Source organism: Alligator mississippiensis, chromosome 4 (assembly GCF_030867095.1).
Source record: "Alligator mississippiensis isolate rAllMis1 chromosome 4, rAllMis1, whole genome shotgun sequence".
NCBI classification, from domain to species: domain Eukaryota; kingdom Metazoa; phylum Chordata; order Crocodylia; family Alligatoridae; genus Alligator; species Alligator mississippiensis.
Window position 1 is genome coordinate 254,338,550 of NC_081827.1, and position 16,413 is coordinate 254,354,962.

The window sequence follows — 16,413 nt, forward strand, 5'->3', positions numbered from 1 at the left end:
GCCTGGCATGCAGTGCCCACTCCTGCCCGAGCACCGGCCCTGCCGCCACGGTGCACCCAGAGCCCGCGGGCTTCCCCGGGTGGGACTGGACCAGCGGCTGCTGCCCTGCTCGCAGCGCCTGCAACAACCACATGCCCCCCGTGTCATGCTCCGCTCGTTGCACCCCTGCTTTGCTATCCCAGCATGCCCTGCTGCTTCCTCCATCCCATTGGCTCCTGGGGACAGCAGTGCCACAGCTGCCCCCTCCTGGGGTTTGAACCCCATTCTCTGCCCCCCCCAGTCAAGGACGTCCACCGTCTGGTGTTCGTGGCCATCACCCATGCCCACGCTGGCGTCTACAAGAGTGTCATTGCCAACAAGGTCGGCAAGGCCACGTGCTACGCTCACCTCTACGTCACAGGTAAGGACCCCCCCCCCATACCACAGCCATGGGCAGCCCCCGGCACTGGCACCAACCCCCTGATCCCTGACACATGGCTGGACCTGGCACCGGCTCCCCGGCCCCAGACGGTGGCTGGCACCTGCCCAGTACCGCACCCATGCCCGTGCCCACCCGTGTCCTGCAGACGTGGTGCCGACACCTCCCGATGGCCCTCCCACCGTGGCTGCGGTGACCGGCAAGGCCATCACACTCACCTGGAACAAGCCCCGCTGGCTGGATTCGGCCATCGGTGAGTCGGGGGAGGGATGGAGACATACCCGGGCAGCCCCTGGGGGCCGGTTAACCCCGCGCTGACCGCCGCCCCGTGCCGCAGACCCGGCCACCGTGACCTACACCATCCAGCAGCAGGTGGTGGGCACCAGCCACTGGACAGTCTTCGCCACGGGTGTGCGGGACACGGCCTACACGGTGCACGCGCTCACCAAGGGGGCTCTCTACCTCTTCCGCGTCATCACCGCCACCCCCAAGGCCAGCAGCAAGCCATCGCCGCCCGCCGGACCTGTGCAGCTCCTGGACCGCGGTGAGGATGGGCTTGACGGGGCACGGTGGCAGGGGTCCAGCACAGCCAGGGCAGCGTGGCTAGGGTCTTGCCCCCGTCACCGGCCCTGCTGCCCGTTGTGGGAGCCCCGCTGCCCTGGTGACAGCGGGGCTGGGGGCTGTGCCTCAGGCCCCTACTTGGAGGAGACGCCGGTGATCCTGGACAAGCCGGACATGGTGTTCCTGGTGGAGGGGCAGCCAGCCACCATCACCGTCACCCTTAACCACGTGGAGGCCACGGTCATCTGGAGGAGGTGGGTCCCCTGGCCGGGGGGCTGCGAACAAGGGGGCAGGGCTGGGCTAAGCTGCCACGGACGGCTCCGGTGCCAGGCTCATGGCACCGTGTGGGTGCAGGGGCGAGGTGGTGCTGGGCGAGCAGGACGGGGCGTACGAGCTGAGCATGCCGGACGACGACCAGCACAGCCTGCGCATCTTCCGGGCGGGCCGGGCCGATGCCGGGGAGCTGGCCTGCGAGGTGCGCAACCCGCACGGCGCCGACACCTGCTCCATCGCCCTTGAGCTGGCAGGTAGGGGGGGCGGAGGGGGCGGGGCCTGGACAAGCAGGCCACGCCCCTCCCGTGGTGGGGCGGGGCCAGAGGGTGAGCGGGAGGGGGGGGGTGGCTGCATGCTCGATGGCTCCGGGTCTTGCAGAGGCTCCGCGCTTCGAGTCCATCATGGAGGACATCGACGTGGGCATAGGTGAGACGCCGCGCTTCGCCGTGGTCGTGGAGGGGAAGCCGCTGCCCGACATCATGTGGTTCAAGGTGGGTGCCACGCTGGGGCCTGCCTGCGCCCAGCACCAGCCCCCCTGCCCAGCCCTGCCGGTGCCCCTCGCTCCTGACCTGCAGCCCCCTGCCTCCCCCCACCAGCCCCGCTGCTGCCCCTCACGCCCGACCCGCAGCCTCCTGCTAGTCTAAGTCTACGCCTCTTGCACCCACATACCCTGTCCTGCCTGCTGGGGGTCCTGGCCCACATCCCCCGCATCGGGGACCTCCTGGACTGTGCCAAGCAGGGTGGGCAGGTCCCGCTGCGCTGCCCCGGTGCCTGGAGCTGTCCACACCGTGTGCGCCCTCCCGACTGCCCCAGGAGTCTGTGCAGGGGCAGTCCTTGCCCCTGGGGAACCCCCAGCTCCCGGAGCTCGTCGTAGGGCCCTGCGGCCATACTGCCTCCATCCCCGCAGCCTGGGGCATGCCAACCTGCTCTGCCTCCGGCCGGGCTCTGGCCGGGAGACCGGGGGGCTGTGGGTCGTGCAGTGCCCCCACTCCCCGGGGAGGGTCTGCATACAGCCATCGGAGTCCTCGCTACCGGGAGGGGGAGTGATTCCCATCTCCCCACCTCCGTGCCGACCCCCCACCGCCCGCTGTGCCCAGGACGAGGTGCGGCTGGAGGAGAGCGCCCACGTGAGCTTCGTGTACGACGACAGCGAGTGCTCCCTGGTGCTGCTGGGTGCCACCCCTGAGGACGCCGGCGTCTACACCTGCACAGCCCGCAACCCCGCCGGCCTCATCTCCTGCAAGGCCGAGCTGGTCGTGCGCCCAGGTACCGTGCAGGCTGGGGGCCCATGAGCCGGTCCCTGCCCCTGCAGGCTGCCCCGGTCCCTGGGCCCATCACCGTAGCATCAGGCCTGACCCCATGTCTCTGCCTTGCAGCCCAGCCCAAGGCCGAGGTGGCGGCAAGCGAGGACAAGGCGCGGCGGCTGACCGACTACTACGATGTGCATGAGGAGATCGGGAGGTGAGGGGATGCCCCAGCCTACCCCTGTGCCCCCGGGGCTGGGGGTCCTGCCCAGGCACTGGGAGGGGCAATGTGTGCCCCCGCCGACGGCCGGTGCCTTGCAGAGGGGCCTTCTCCTACCTGCGGCGGGTGACGGAGAAGAGCAGCATGCTGGAGTATGCTGCCAAGTTCATCCCCGGGCGGGCCAAAGCCAAGGCGTCGGCGCGCCGGGAGCTGCACATCCTCTCACGCCTGGACCACGAGCGCGTCGTCTACTTCCACGACGCCTTCGAGAAGAAGAACGCCCTCATCATCGTCATGGAGCTGTATCCTCCGAGCTCTGGGACGGCACTGCTTGGGGGAAGCTCGCAGCATCGGGAGCCAGGGCAGGCTGTGCAGAGAATGCATGCCCCAAACCCAGCAGCACCAGCCCCTGCTGCGGGGAGGGTGTGGAGCTGTGGCTGAGCAGGGCACTGCTGTGGGGAAGCTTGCAGTACGGGGTGCTGTGGAGGGGCTGGGGTCCCTGGGTGGGCACCGCCACAGAGAAGCTCACAGCACTGGGTGGCAGGGGCTGCGGCTCTGGGGGGGGGGTGGTGCTGCGGGGGGCTGCGCTGGCGCTGTGCGCCTTGACTGGTGCCAGCTGCGCGGAGGAGGAGCTGCTAGACAGGATGGCCAGGAAGATCGCCGTGTCCGAGTCCGAGGTGAGCCTGGCTGGCGGGGTGGGGGCCGGGCAGCACCGGGGTGCTGGGGGGCAGCACCAGCCCCCCGACACCACGTGATGCTGCCCCCGCCGCCCCCAGGTTCGCTCCTACATGCGGCAGGTGCTGGAAGGGCTCCGCTACCTGCACCAGTGCGGCATCCTGCACCTCGACATCAAGGTGAGGGCACGGCCCCCGGATCCCCTGGACCCTGCACCCCCATCCCGTGACAGCGCGGCGCCCTGGAGGCCGTCGGGCTCAGCCCTGCCCTGACCCTGGCTCTCGCTCGGGGTCGGATGCCCAGACCCCCTACACCCACGGCCCTGCTCCCCCCACGCCAAGCGGCTCCAGGTCCCCAGTGAGCGTCTGGGGCCCCTGGTCCGTGCCCCCCTGACTGGCACCCACCCCGCAGCCCGACAACCTGCTGATGGCCGACCCCAGCAGCGAGCAGGTGCGGATCTGTGACTTCGGGAACGCGCAGGAGCTGACCGCGGGCGAGCCGCAGTACTGCGCCTACGGCACGCCCGAGTTTGTGGGGCCTGAGATCGTCAGCCAGAGCCCCGTCTCCCCCGTCACCGATGTCTGGTAACGGCCCCCGGCCGAGCCCCCCAGGGTGGTGCCCGCGCGGGACCTAACCTGCAGCGCCCCGGCTCCTTGCAGTTGGGGGCAGCCGTGTCCCTTCTGGGATGGGACGGATCCAGCCTCGGGCAAGGCTGGACTGGATACGCCCCCGCGGCTCCGGGACCCTGGGGCACGTCCTGCCACCGCTGCTCTGCTTTCCTGGGAGAAACCCTGGCCGCCCTCGCCCCTCGCGGGCAATGGGTCCCGTTTGACCAGGGATCCCCTGTCCCTCGCTGCCCCGTGCTGGGTCCCCCGTGGCCTTGGCATGGGCCGGCCCCGTGGGCATCTCCCCGCCTTGGCTCCGTGCCACCACGAACCTTTCCAAGGCGGCACCGAGGCGACGTCCGTCTCCAGCCTGACCAGCTCCGTCCTTCTCTCCGCAGGCCCGTCGGGGTCATCACCTACCTGTGGTAAGGCTGCGGGGCTGGGGGCTCAGCACTGCGGGGGCTGGAGGGATTTGGGGATCCTGGGTTGTGGGTGGTCAGGGGTTGGGAGGGTCATAGGGGTGGGGGTTGTTGTGGGGGGGGGCAGAGTATCAGGGGTTGGGGCTGTCGGGGGTCCTGGGTTGAGTGGGTCATGGTGCAGGGGGATGGTTGGGGTTGGGGGTCATGGGCTAGGCTCCCTGTATTAACCTCAGACCCCTCCAAAATCCTGGTTAGCCCCAGTGCCCCCGTTCCCACAGAAACTGCCCCCCCCCCACCCTGGGGCAGCCGGAGGGGTGCCAGGGACCCCCACACCACCCTTTAACCCCCTGAGCACCAGGCCCTCCCTGGCTGCCCAGGTTGCAGGCCCCCTGGCGTGGCCCTCACGGCACCCCGTGTCACGCAGCCTGACCGGGATCTCGCCCTTCGTGGGCGAGAACGACCGCACGACGCTGATGAACATCCGCAACTACAACGTGGCCTTCGAGGAGCGCGGGTTTCGTGGGCTGACGCGCGAGGCCAAGGGCTTCGTCATCAAGGTGCTCGTCAGCGACCGCCTGTGAGTACCACCCCCAGCCCCTGGTGCGCGGGCAGCTCGGGCACCCCTGGGCCCTGACCGCAGCCTTGTCCCCTCTGCAGGAGACCCGACGCGGAGCAGACGCTGGAGCACCCCTGGTTCAAGGTGGGTGCACCTCTGGGCAGGGGTCCAGCTCCCACGGGGCGGGGCGGGGCGGGCCTGGGGCCCGGGCAGCCTGGCCAGGATGTGTGCTGACCCCTGTGCTCCCCCCAGACGCTGGCCAAAGGGAAGACCATCCCCACTGACCACCTGCGGCTCTTCATCTCCCGCCGGCGCTGGCAGGTAATGCCGGGGCCGCGAGCTGCCTTGAGCTGGGCAAGGGTTGTCCTGTAGTCTCTGGTGTCCAGACCCGGTGCCAGGACCAGGACGATGGAGCATGCTCCCTGCGTGGGTGCCTTGTGCCTGGTGCCGGCGTGGAGCCGTGGCACGGTGCGGGGCAGGGCAGGAGGCTCGTGCGTGGCGGGGCATGATCCCAACCCCTGCCCTGCCCTGCCCTCCACAGCGCTCCCAGATCAGCTACAAGTGCCACATGGTGCTGCGGCCCATCTCGGAGCTGCTGGCCGACGCCTGCGACCGCCTCTCGGTCGCCGTGCCCCGGCACTCGGCGGAGCCGGCGGCCCTGTCATCCTCCTCCGACTCGGACGACCCAGAGGAGCTGCCCTGCCTACCCGCGCCCCACCCCACCGCCGCCGAGGCCGCCGGCTCCCGCGTGTCGCTGGACGAGATCCCCACGGACGACGAGGCAGCGCCCATGGACTGGCAGGGCGCGGGGGTCGAGGAGGCCGGGAAGCGGCCACGGGGCGCCAGAGCCCGGAAGCGCTCCACGGAGCCGGAGGAGCCTGGGTCCTCGGACGAGGAGCCGCCCGCATCCCAGCGGCGCCCCGAGCCCCCACGCCCCGCGCCCCACAAGGGCTCCAGCCCAGAGCTGCCAGGGCTAGCGCACCCGTCCTCCCGCCGTGGCGAGCTCAAGCGTGGCAGCTCCGCCGACAGTGCCCTGCTGCTGCGCCTGCCCCCGGGCACCGGCCCCGAGCCACCCGCTGGCCCCGCTGAGCCCCTGAAGAAGGCGGCCTCCATGGAGCTGCCCCGGCGCAGCCCCAGCCCGGGCGGCCCAGCGCGGCGCCGGCCCGAGGAGGAGCCCACGCAGCGCCTGGAGCTGATGCGGCAGCGCCTGCTGCGGGGCAGCTCGGGCGACGGGCGGCTCAGCGGCCTGCGCGGGCCCCTCCTGGAGACGCTGGGCGAGAGGAAATGGCTGCGCCCACCGCGGCCGGATGCGGCTGCAACGGGGCCGCGGCTGGAGCGCGCGGCCTCGAGCGAGGCGGCTCCGCTGCGCCCGCCGCCCGAGCACCGGCTGCAGAAGAGCAGCTCCTTCAGCCACGGCGACGCCGAGCCCGTGACCCTGCGGCGCCGCTGCGGCGCCCCGCTCGAGATCCCGCTGGCCCAGCTCGAGGCCCAGCAGCTCCAGGAGTCGCCGTCGCTCTCGGCCCTCAACGAGTCCCGGCCCCAAACCCCGCGGGACAGCCCTGTGCCCGCCCCCGAGCTGGGGGCACCCCAGGACAAGGCCACCCCTGGGAAGGTGCCCGGCGCAGATGCTAAAGCCAAGCCGGGGCCCAGGCCCGGCTCAGCCAAGCCCGAGGTGGAGCAGCTGATAGCAAAGCTGCAGCCGAGGCCGGAGGTCACCCGAGCCCCCATCGAGGCCGCTGCCAAGCCCAGAACAGCGATGCTGGAGCCTGCCCCGGGCGCCCGAGCCCCCAAGCCCTCGGCATACGCTGAGGTGATGCAGTCCATCCTGGTCCCCGTGGAGCCCGGCCAGGCCCGACAGGTGCCCGCACCCCCAGCAGCCACCCCGGAGCCGCCCCCGGCGCCCGTCCCAGCCGAGCCCCTGCTCCCAGTGGCACCCGCGGTGCAGGCGGCGCCGGCCCGGCTCTCGGGCAGCGCCCCGCACATCGAGGACCTGGCGTCTGAGGAGATCTTCGAGGCCAAGTTCAAGCGCGGCCGGGGCGGCTCGCTCAGCCGCGGGCTGAAGCTCTTGAGCCGCTCGCGCTCTGAGGACCGGCACGTGGGCGGCCCGCCGGCCCGGCAGGAGGACGTGTACCGGCCCCGGCCCGCCGGGGCCCCGCTGGAGCTGTCCCCGCTGCCCCGGGGCCCGGCCGAGCGCTCCCAGTCGGTGCAGGACCTGCGGGCAGCGGAGCCGGAGCCCGGCTTCTTGCGCCGCATGTCGCTGCTGCTCCGCCGCACGCCCCCCGCCGAGCGCAAGGCGCCCCCCGAGCCGGCGCGGGGTGGCGAGACCCCCAGCCGGGGCCGGCGGCTGTCCTGGGGCCTGGAGAAGCCGGAGGCGGAGAGCGGAGGCGAGTCGCCCGTGGTGGCCGTGCGGCGGCAGATCAGCTCGGCCGTGGAGCGCGTGTCCCTGCGGCTGTGGGGCCAGGCCGAGGACCGGCGGGAGGCGGAGGGGGCCGAGGCGCCCGAGAAGCGCACGCCCTTGCTGTCCCGGTTGCGCCGCGCCAACTCGGAGGGGCAGAGCCTGCGCCAGGTGGGCGTCCCCCAGGACCAGCTGGGGGTCCAGGCTGCCGCCGCGCCCCCCTCGTCCGAGTCCCTCGGCTCCGAGGCCAGCGCCCGCTCTGACATCTCCGCTAAAGGTGAGTGCCCGCGTTGGAGCCAGATGGTCCCTGCGTCCAGGGGTCCGTAGCCCCCCAGTTGCGGCACCCCGGGTCCGCGGTGTTGCTGGGGACGGTCTGAGCCATGTGCGTGTCTGCAGCCTCCGGGCGCTCGCGCTGGGACCGCTGGGGCCTGTCGCGGCCCAAGAAGGACAAGGTGGCCTCGCAGCCCAACCTGCCGGCCAGCGTCCTGCGCGAGGACGGTGCCGCGCCGGGCCGCCCCTACGTGCCCAGCGAGTCAGGTGCGTGCGGGGACAGGGCAGGGCGGACGGGGGCCCTTGTCCCTGCAGCTGGATGGGAAGAGGCAAGCTGGCCCGTGGGGGGGCTGGGGACCCCCACTCACCCCCTGCCCCCTGCTCCCCAGACTTCCCCCCCGTGTTTCACATCAAGCTGAAGGACCAGGTGCTGCTGGAGGGCGACCCGGTGACTCTCTGCTGCCTACCAGCCGCCAGCCCCACTCCCCGCATCATCTGGATGAAAGGTGTGGGCTGCTGGGGGGATGCTGCACCCGGGCCACAGACCTCCATGAATGGGCCACGGAGGCACTTGGGGTGCAGCTGGGGGTCCAGGGAGGGGCAGGGAGCCTGCGAGCAGCCCAAGACCAGTGCCACGAGCCCTGCCTCTCTGGCCCATCCCTCCCTGCAGACAAGCGGCCGCTGGAGCCGACGGATGGGGCGACCGTGGTGTCGTGCAAGGACGGGCGCCAGCTGCTGACCATCGCCAAGGCTGGCCGGCGGGACGCGGGGCTGTACGAGTGCGTCGCCGCCAACGCCCTGGGCTCTGCTGCCAGCTCCTGCACCCTGGCGGTGGCACGTAAGGGCACGGGCAGGTGTCTGGGGGCACCGAGGGTCCTGGGGGGTCTCCAGGTGTCGGAGCCGTGCTCGTGCCAGCCTGGCCCCTTCCCACCTGCCCCGTCCCTGCCCCGCAGGGCTCCCCGGGAAGCCAGGCACCCCCGAGATCCCGCAGAAGTACAAGAACACGGTGCTGGTGCTGTGGAAGCCCTCGGACAGCCAGGCCCCCTGCACCTACACGCTGGAGCGCAAGGCCAACGGTACGTGCTCCCGGCCTGCTCTGGCTCTGGGCCCGGCACGCGCGGGCATTGAGAGCTCCGTGCCATGCCACCTGCCCTGGGCCTGGGCTTGCACCTGCAGCTTTGCAGGCTCTAGGACAGGGGGCTTTGGGGGGTGCCGGGGTGGCTGCCCCCGCCCTGACTCTGCCCCTGCACCCGCCCCAGGGGAGCACGAGTGGAAGATCATCAGCTCGGGCATCGCCGACTGCTACTTCAACGTGACGGAGCTGCCGCCTGGCACCACCATGCGCTTCCGCGTCGCCTGCGTCAACAAGGCCGGGCAGGGCCCCTACAGCAGCCCCTCCGAGAAGGTCGTGGTGGAGGGCGCAGGTGAGCCGGGCTCTGCGCACAGGGATGCAGAGCCAGGCGCTGGCCAGGCGGCCTGACCCTCCGCTCCCTCCCTCCCTCCAGAGCCCCCCGGTGCCAGGAAGCCGGTGGCTGCCACCCCTGAGAGAGAGGCTGCCTCCAGGTCCACCCAGACGCCTCGGGACCAGAGCGCTGAGGCTGCACCAGCTACCCCACCCCACGCACACCAGGCGGTCGGGCCCGGCGCTGCCGAGGACAAGGCGGTGCCTGAGCCTCCCCCGGGCAGTCCCGCTCCGGCCATCGCGGTGTCGGCCCCGCCGGAGCCAGCGCTGACGCCAGCCAGGACTGCGCCCCCTGTCCCGGCTGCAGCCGCCCCCGATGGACCGGTCTCGCCAGCGCCCACGGCTGTCCCACATGCCCAGGTCTCACCAGCACCCACGGTTGCACCAGCCCAGGTCTCACCAGCGCCCACGGTTGCACCAGCCCTGGTCTCACCAGCACCCACGGCTGTGACAGCCCAGGTCTCACCAGCGCCCACGGTTGCACCAGCCCTGGTCTCACCAGCACCCATGGCTGTGACAGCCCAGGTCTCACCAGCGCCCACGATTGCACCAGCCCAGGTCTCACCAGCGCCCATGGTTGCGACAGTCCAGGTCTCACCAGCGCCCACGGCTGTCTCAGATGCCCGGGTCTTGCCGGCACGTGCGGCCACGCCAGCCCGGGTCTCGCCTGCCCCTGCAGCCACCCCAGATGCCGGGGTCTCCTCAGCCCCCGCGACTGCCCTAGGTGCCAGGGTCTCACCCACTCCACCGGCCCAGCCGGCCTCCAAGTTCTCCCCCATCGCACCGGCGGCCCCCTCTGCCAAAGCAGCACCAGTGCGGAAGGTGGCCCCGTCAGCGGCCCCCAAGTTCATGGTCACCTCCTTCGTCTCCCTGCCGCCCGTACCGCCGCCCACCGAGGATGTGCCCGCGGCCCCTGCGCCCAGCCGCGTCAGCCCTGTGGGGCGAGAGGCCACCGCAGCCAAGGACAGCTCGGGGCTGCACCAGGGGGTGCCGCAGAAGCCCTACACCTTCCTGGATGAGAAGGCCAGGTGAGGAGGCTGCGGGAGCGGGTCTGGCCCCAGCCCCGGCCCCAGCCCTGGGCACGCCATGTTGGTTGCCAGCAGCCCAGTGCCAGAGCCGAAGCCTGGTCTTGTCCTGTCCCCTCTGCCCCATCCCAGTGACCTGGGAGTAGGGTTGGGCCGCGGCTGGAAACGTCCCATCCTGCGGAGCCCCGATCCTGGGGCTCTGCCCACAGCCATGCCGAGACCACAGGAGCGGGCCCCCAAAGCGGGAGGAAGGGGCAGGGAAGGGGGTGATGCGGGTGCTGGGCAGCGGTGCTGAGCGGTGCCATGGCCGGCAGGGGCCGGTTCGGGGTGATCCGGGAGTGCAAGGAGAACGCGACGGGGAAGCGGTTTGTGGCCAAGATCGTGCCGTACGAGGCGGAGCGGAAGCAGAGCGTGCTGCAGGAGTACGAGGTGCTCAAGGCGCTGCGACACCAGCGCATCATGGCCCTGCACGAGGCCTACATCACACCCCGCTACCTCGTGCTCATCTGCGAGACCTGTGCCGGCAAGGAGCTGCTCTACAGCCTCGTCGACAGGTGGGGCAGGGGGCAGGGGGCTGGGCCCCGGGGGAGACTCCTCTCTGCGGACGGAGGGGCTGTGAACATTGCATGGGGAAGGGCGCCAGCGCCTGCACCGTGGACCCGCGGGGCTCCCAGAGGGAGGAGCCGAGTGGTCCCTACCCGCCCAGCCGTGCAGCGCGGCCTGGCGCTGGGATGCTCCATAGCCCGGAAATGGGGGAGAGCTGGAGCGGGCGTTTCCCAAGGGGAGTGGCTGTCTAACGAGGGGCCTGGTTTAACGAGGGGCCCTGGGTCTAATGAGGCAGAGGCCGACCTGCTGACACTCGGCCCGCGGCAGGTTCCGATACTCGGAGGACGACGTGGCGAGCTACCTGCTGCAGGTGCTGCAGGGCCTCGAGTACCTGCACGGGCGCCGTATCGTGCACCTGGACATCAAGCCCGACAACATCCTCGTCTCCTGCATCAACACCATCAAGATCGTCGACTTTGGCAGCGCCCAGACCTACAACCCGCTGGTGCTGCGGCAGCTGGGACGGCGTGTGGGCACGCTGGAGTACATGTGTGAGTGCACAGGGGCGTACATGTGCGAGTGCAAGCTGCATGGGCATGCTGGAGTACGTGAGTACATGGTGATTACATGTGTGAATGTGTGGGGGGTATGGGCACACTGTTGTACATGTGTGAGTGCACAGGGACATGCATGGGAGCAGGGCGAAGACATGCTTGAAGGCCTGTGTGTGATACAGAGGGAGTGTGTGTCAGCGCAGGGGGGTGGGTGTGTTGCACTACACATGCGAGTGCACGGGAGTATGTGTGACTGCAGGGGGTGGACACAGTGGAGCACACGTAGGAGTGTATGTGGGGACATGCTGGTGCGCATGTGAACGTGTGCGGGGTGCACACAATGGAGCATGCAGGCGAGTGTAGGCAGGTTGTGCACATCAGAGCACGTGTCAGTGTGGGTCGTGTGCATGCTGGAGCACAAGCATCCATGCAAGTCGTGTGCGCGGGAGCACATTTGTCAGTGCAGGCGCTGCTTCACCTTCAGGCCGCGCTCCCCCAGGCCCTGTTTCACCCCCACCAGTCTGCAGGGTAGGGCAGGGTGGGACAGCACCTTTGAGACTGACTGGCTCAGAGGGGCCAGAGCTGCGACTGGTTGGCAGAGAGCAAAGGCCCGTCCAGAGAGGGGCTGGGGCCAGCGGGGACCTGGCTGGTGAAGTGATGGAGGCGGTTCCCTGGAGGATGCCCACCTGGCTCTGGGATCGTGGCAAGGACCTGGCGTCCAGGTTGCGGCCATGGGGTCTCTGCCCTGGGCAGGACACAGCTCTGCAGGGCCAGGGTCCATGCGGTCAGCACAGAAAAGAGCCTTGGTGGCAGCATCTGGCAGCCTGGCGGGGAGGCAGTGCACAGCGGAGGCTGGACGAAGGCCTCCGGCCCCAGGACTGGCACCGAGGAGGATGGAGCAGAAGCAGCAGCTGAGCTCGGGGGAAGCACTGGAAGCCGCAGGACGCAAGAGGGAAGCGAGGACTCGGGTGCAGAACTGGTCCCATGAAGGCGGACAGATAACCGGCCCCGTCACCGCAAGCAGAGCGTGTCATCACCAGTCCGTGCCTGGAGGACAGGAGTGGAGCCCACCGGGGCCTCCGCTGGGCCCAGCCAATGGAGCTGGGAGGACAGGACCACAGGGCTGGCAGGATCCCAACACACCGGGACCTGGGCTGGAGCCCCCGGGCTGGTGCCCAGCGCTGACGCGGGCAGGGGAAGGATCAGACGCACGGACAGACCAGGGCGCCCAGCTGGATGCAGCCGCAGGGAAGGGACCGGACAGGAGGCTGCAGGGAGGCAGCTGCATGCGAGGCCTGAGCTGCTCTGGGGTCCGGCGACAGCAGCATCGGGTCTGATGGGAGGCGACGGGGGTCTCGTTTCCGAGCTGCCCAGGCCCCATCTGGAGCGTCAGGGCAGCTCTGGAGTCCAAGAGGCTGGACAGGCGCTGGGCCGGAGGATCAGGGTGCAGAGATGCCTGTGCCTTGGGCTGGACATGAGCCCGCAGCTCGTGCTGCCCCCGCAGCGCTGGGACTTTAGGGTCCCTGGCAGATGCTACACTTAGGACATGGTTAACCACTTAATCACATCTTAAGCAGCTGCCTGGCCACGCACCCATGCCATGAATGGTGCCATAAAACGGGGGAAAGACCACAAAAGGATCTCACAGACTGCAAGGGGCTGGCTGGAGGCAGCCGTTGGCGGTGGGGACTGGATCCCATTGCGCCATTAACTGGATGTCTGTCGGCGGCCAGGGTCATGAACATGTCATCTGATGGGTTCAAGGGGGGCTGCAGGTGTCATAGAAAAGGATGCTGGGGTCAAACGACCCTGGCCAGGTGTCTATCCAGCCTCCTCTTGAAGCCCCCCAGGGTCGGAGCCAGCATCACTTCACTTGGAAGTTGGTTCCAGATCCTAGCCGCCCTGACTGTGAAGTCGCGCCTCCTGATGTCCAGCTTGAACCTACTCTAACAACTTATGGCCGTTGTTCCTTGTTACTCCTCGTAGTGCTCGGGGGAACAGGGTCTCCCCCATTGCTGGTCCCCCTTGGTCAGTTTATAGATGGCCACCAGATCCCCTCTCAGCCTTCTCTTGCTGAGGCTGAACAGGTTCAGGTCCCGTCGCCTCTCCTTGTAGGGCCTGCCCTGCTGTCCCCTGATCATGCGAGTGGCCTCCTCTGGACCCTCTCCATGCTGTCCACATCCCTCCTGAAGTGCGGCGCCCAGACCTGGACGCAGTACTCCAGCTGCGGCCTGACCAGTGCCGCATAGAGGGGGAGGATCACCTCCTTGGACCTGCTCAAGATGCATCTGTGGATGCACGACAAGGTGCGGTCGGCCTTCCTGACCGCGTCCCCACACTGCCGGCCCATGTTCATTTTGGCATCAATAATGACTCCCAGATCCTTTTCTGCCTCTGCGCTGACAAGAAGGGAGGTCCCCAGCCTGTAGGTGTGCTGCTGGTTCTTCCTCCCCAGGTGCAGCACCTTGCACTTGTCAGTGTTGAACCCATCCTGTTCTCATCTGCCCACCCCTGTAACCTGTCCAGGTCCAATTGCAGCCATTCCTCCCTTCTAGCGTGCTCACTTCTCCCCACATCTTAGTGTCGTCTCTGAATTTGAACAGGGTGCTTTTCACCCCCTCGTCCAAGTCTCTGATGAAGATGTTGAACAGTGTGGGCCCGAGGACCGAGCCCTGGGGGACCCCACTGCCCACAGCCCTCCAGGTCGAATAAGATCCGTCCCCCACCGCTCTCTGGGTGCGGCCCTCCAGCCAACTAGTGACCCATCTGCCTGTGTAGGCGTCAGTGCCACAGTCCCCTAGTTTTTTAATGAGAATGGGGTGAGAGACGGTGTCGAAGGCCTTCCTGAAGTCCAGAAAGACTACGTCCACCACAACACCTGCATCCAAGGATGTTGTGACCTGGTCGTAGAAGGCACCAGGTTGGTCTGACAGGACCTGCCTCGAACAAACCCGTGCTGGTTGCCCCTGAGCATCACCTCCCCTGCTGCCCCTCGTGGACATGCACCCGGATAATTTTCTCAAAGAGCTTCCCCAGGACTGAGCTAAGACTAACAGACCTATAGTTTCCTGGGTCCTCCTTCCTCCCTTTTTTGAAAATGAGGAACACATGGGCCCTTTTCCAGTCCTCCGGCACCTCGCCAGAGCACCACGAGTGCTCGTAAAGCCATGCCGGGGGTCCCGCAATGACCTCTGCTAATTCCCTCAGTGCTCGGGGGTGGAGATTGTCAGGACTTGATGATTTGAACACGTCCAGTCCCTCCAGACATTCCCTGACTAGGTCCTCACTGACCCTGGGCCTGGCTGCACCTCCCCTGGGACCGTTGGGGATCCAAGTGGAGGGATGACCTGATCCCTGCTCAGGAAAATGGAGGCAAAGAAATTGTTAAAGAGGTTAGCTTTGTCGTCAGGTGAGACCACCAGATTTCCTAGCGTGTCCTGCAGTGGCCCCATGTTACCCGGAACCTTCTTTTTGCCCCCTGTGTATTTAAAAAAGGACTTCTTCTTGTCCTTGATCCGGGTCACTAGTCCCAGCCCCATCTCCTCCTTGGCCTTCCTGACCCACAGCCCCGTGCAGCCCCGAGCACCCGCGGTGTAGTCTTCCCTGGGGACGGCCCCTCCCTGCCATCGGGTGTACGCCTCCCTCTTAGCTAGGAGATGTTCCCGGATGCTTTCGGTGAGCCATGGCGGCTTTTGAGCGCTCTTGCCCCCTTTGATCCGCATTGGGATCGCCACCCATTGGGCTTGGAGGATCGTCTCCTTCAGGAACGACCACTCTTCTTGGACACCCGAGTCCCCTCCCCTCCCCTCCGGGACCTCAGTGCCTCCCCGACTAGTCTCCTCACCTCATTGAAGTCTGCCCTCCTGAAGTCCGGGGCTGCTGCCTTGCTGCAGGCTTTTGCCACCCTGCGCTGGATGGTGAACCCCAGCAGGCGATGATCGCTGTCGCCCAGGTGGTCGAGCACCTGCAGACCCCCCACGAGGTGGTCGCCTGTGGCCAGGACCGGATCCAACAAGGCGTCTCCCCTGGCGGGGCTGTGCACCTCCTGGGTCAGGCGGAGGTCCTGTAACTCGGCGAGGAACCTGCGTGAGCGGTCGGACCTGGCTGCCTGCTCCTCCCAGCAGATGTCTGGAAAGTTTTGGGCACCCACGATGACCACGTCCTTGGACCTAACTGCCTCCGCAAGCTGACCTGAGAATTTGCAGTCCAGCTCTTCCCTCTGGTTGGGAGGTCTGTAGTAGACCCTCACCATTAAGTCCCTTTCCCCCCCCAACCCCCTTGTATCCTGACCCAGAGCACTTCAGCCTCCCCTCCTCCGACCCCCGTGCCGCTCGTTGAGGATGTGACTTGTGCTGTGACATAGAGCCAGAGGGACTTGGCTACCGTCTCGGGTCGGTGCCAGAGCCGTGGCGGGGGCTGGCCTGGCTCTGTGGGGCAGGGCCGTATCCTCCATGTAGGAACCGCTGCCCCGGGCCCAAATTGACAGCTCTCCGGGGCAAGCGAGAGCTGGGTCTGCTGCAGGCGGGTCCCCCATCCCCTCCCCTGGGGCCACAGCATGTCCTGCCCTCCCCTCCCCCTGGCTCCCCTGGGGTTTGACCTGCCCCCTGTCTCCCACAGCCCCGGAGATGGTGAAGGGCGACCCGGTGGGCTCAGCGGCTGACGTCTGGGGGGTCGGTGTCCTCGCCTACATCATGTGAGTGCCCGGGGCCGGGACAGGCACTGGGAAGCATGAGCTGGGGCTATGGCTAGATGGGGGGCACTGGGGGTCCAGGCCCTGCAGCAGTACAGAGGGAGGGGCGGCGTGGGCTCAGCCCTGGCACAAAGCTACCGCGCAGGGCAGGACGTGCAGCAGCTAGTGGTGGCAGAGGGGCTGCGGGTCGGGAGTGAGGGGCACTGGAAGAGTAGGGCAGTGGTGGGGGGCAATAGCCTGGGTTCAAGGGCAGAGCCTGGCTCTGACCCCCCATGCCCCCCAGGCTCAGCGGCCGGTCGCCCTTCTTTGAGCTGGACCCCATCGAGACGGAGAACCGGATCCTGGCCGGGCGCTACGATGCCTTCAAGCTGTACCCCAACGTCTCGCAGAGCGCTGCCCTCTTCATCCGCAAGATCCTCTCCATCTACCCCTGGTGAGTGCCGCCCAGCTCCCGGCCCCTGGAGACCCCCAGAGCTGGCTTTCGGTCCCCAGGGGTGCGG

The 16,413-nt window shown here is 68.4% G+C and overlaps 1 protein-coding gene across 1 annotated transcript in view; it reads left to right on the forward strand.

Moving 5' to 3' along the window:
• The window catches only part of SPEG (striated muscle enriched protein kinase), a 35,554-nt gene that overhangs the window by 17,865 nt on the left and 1,276 nt on the right, over positions 1–16,413 (forward strand). Inside the window, exons 15-41 of the mRNA XM_059726310.1 lie at positions 281–400; positions 567–671; positions 756–962; positions 1,110–1,233; positions 1,334–1,506; positions 1,631–1,743; positions 2,350–2,518; positions 2,629–2,713; positions 2,818–3,018; positions 3,333–3,393; positions 3,493–3,570; positions 3,803–3,975; positions 4,395–4,421; positions 4,840–4,992; positions 5,073–5,115; positions 5,224–5,292; positions 5,513–7,643; positions 7,763–7,903; positions 8,026–8,142; positions 8,307–8,474; positions 8,590–8,712; positions 8,896–9,060; positions 9,142–10,126; positions 10,438–10,677; positions 10,997–11,220; positions 15,841–15,916; positions 16,197–16,346. Coding sequence (XP_059582293.1) covers positions 281–400; positions 567–671; positions 756–962; positions 1,110–1,233; positions 1,334–1,506; positions 1,631–1,743; positions 2,350–2,518; positions 2,629–2,713; positions 2,818–3,018; positions 3,333–3,393; positions 3,493–3,570; positions 3,803–3,975; positions 4,395–4,421; positions 4,840–4,992; positions 5,073–5,115; positions 5,224–5,292; positions 5,513–7,643; positions 7,763–7,903; positions 8,026–8,142; positions 8,307–8,474; positions 8,590–8,712; positions 8,896–9,060; positions 9,142–10,126; positions 10,438–10,677; positions 10,997–11,220; positions 15,841–15,916; positions 16,197–16,346 — 6,421 coding nt within the window. The remainder of the gene's footprint in view (positions 1–280; positions 401–566; positions 672–755; positions 963–1,109; positions 1,234–1,333; positions 1,507–1,630; positions 1,744–2,349; positions 2,519–2,628; positions 2,714–2,817; positions 3,019–3,332; positions 3,394–3,492; positions 3,571–3,802; positions 3,976–4,394; positions 4,422–4,839; positions 4,993–5,072; positions 5,116–5,223; positions 5,293–5,512; positions 7,644–7,762; positions 7,904–8,025; positions 8,143–8,306; positions 8,475–8,589; positions 8,713–8,895; positions 9,061–9,141; positions 10,127–10,437; positions 10,678–10,996; positions 11,221–15,840; positions 15,917–16,196; positions 16,347–16,413) is intronic.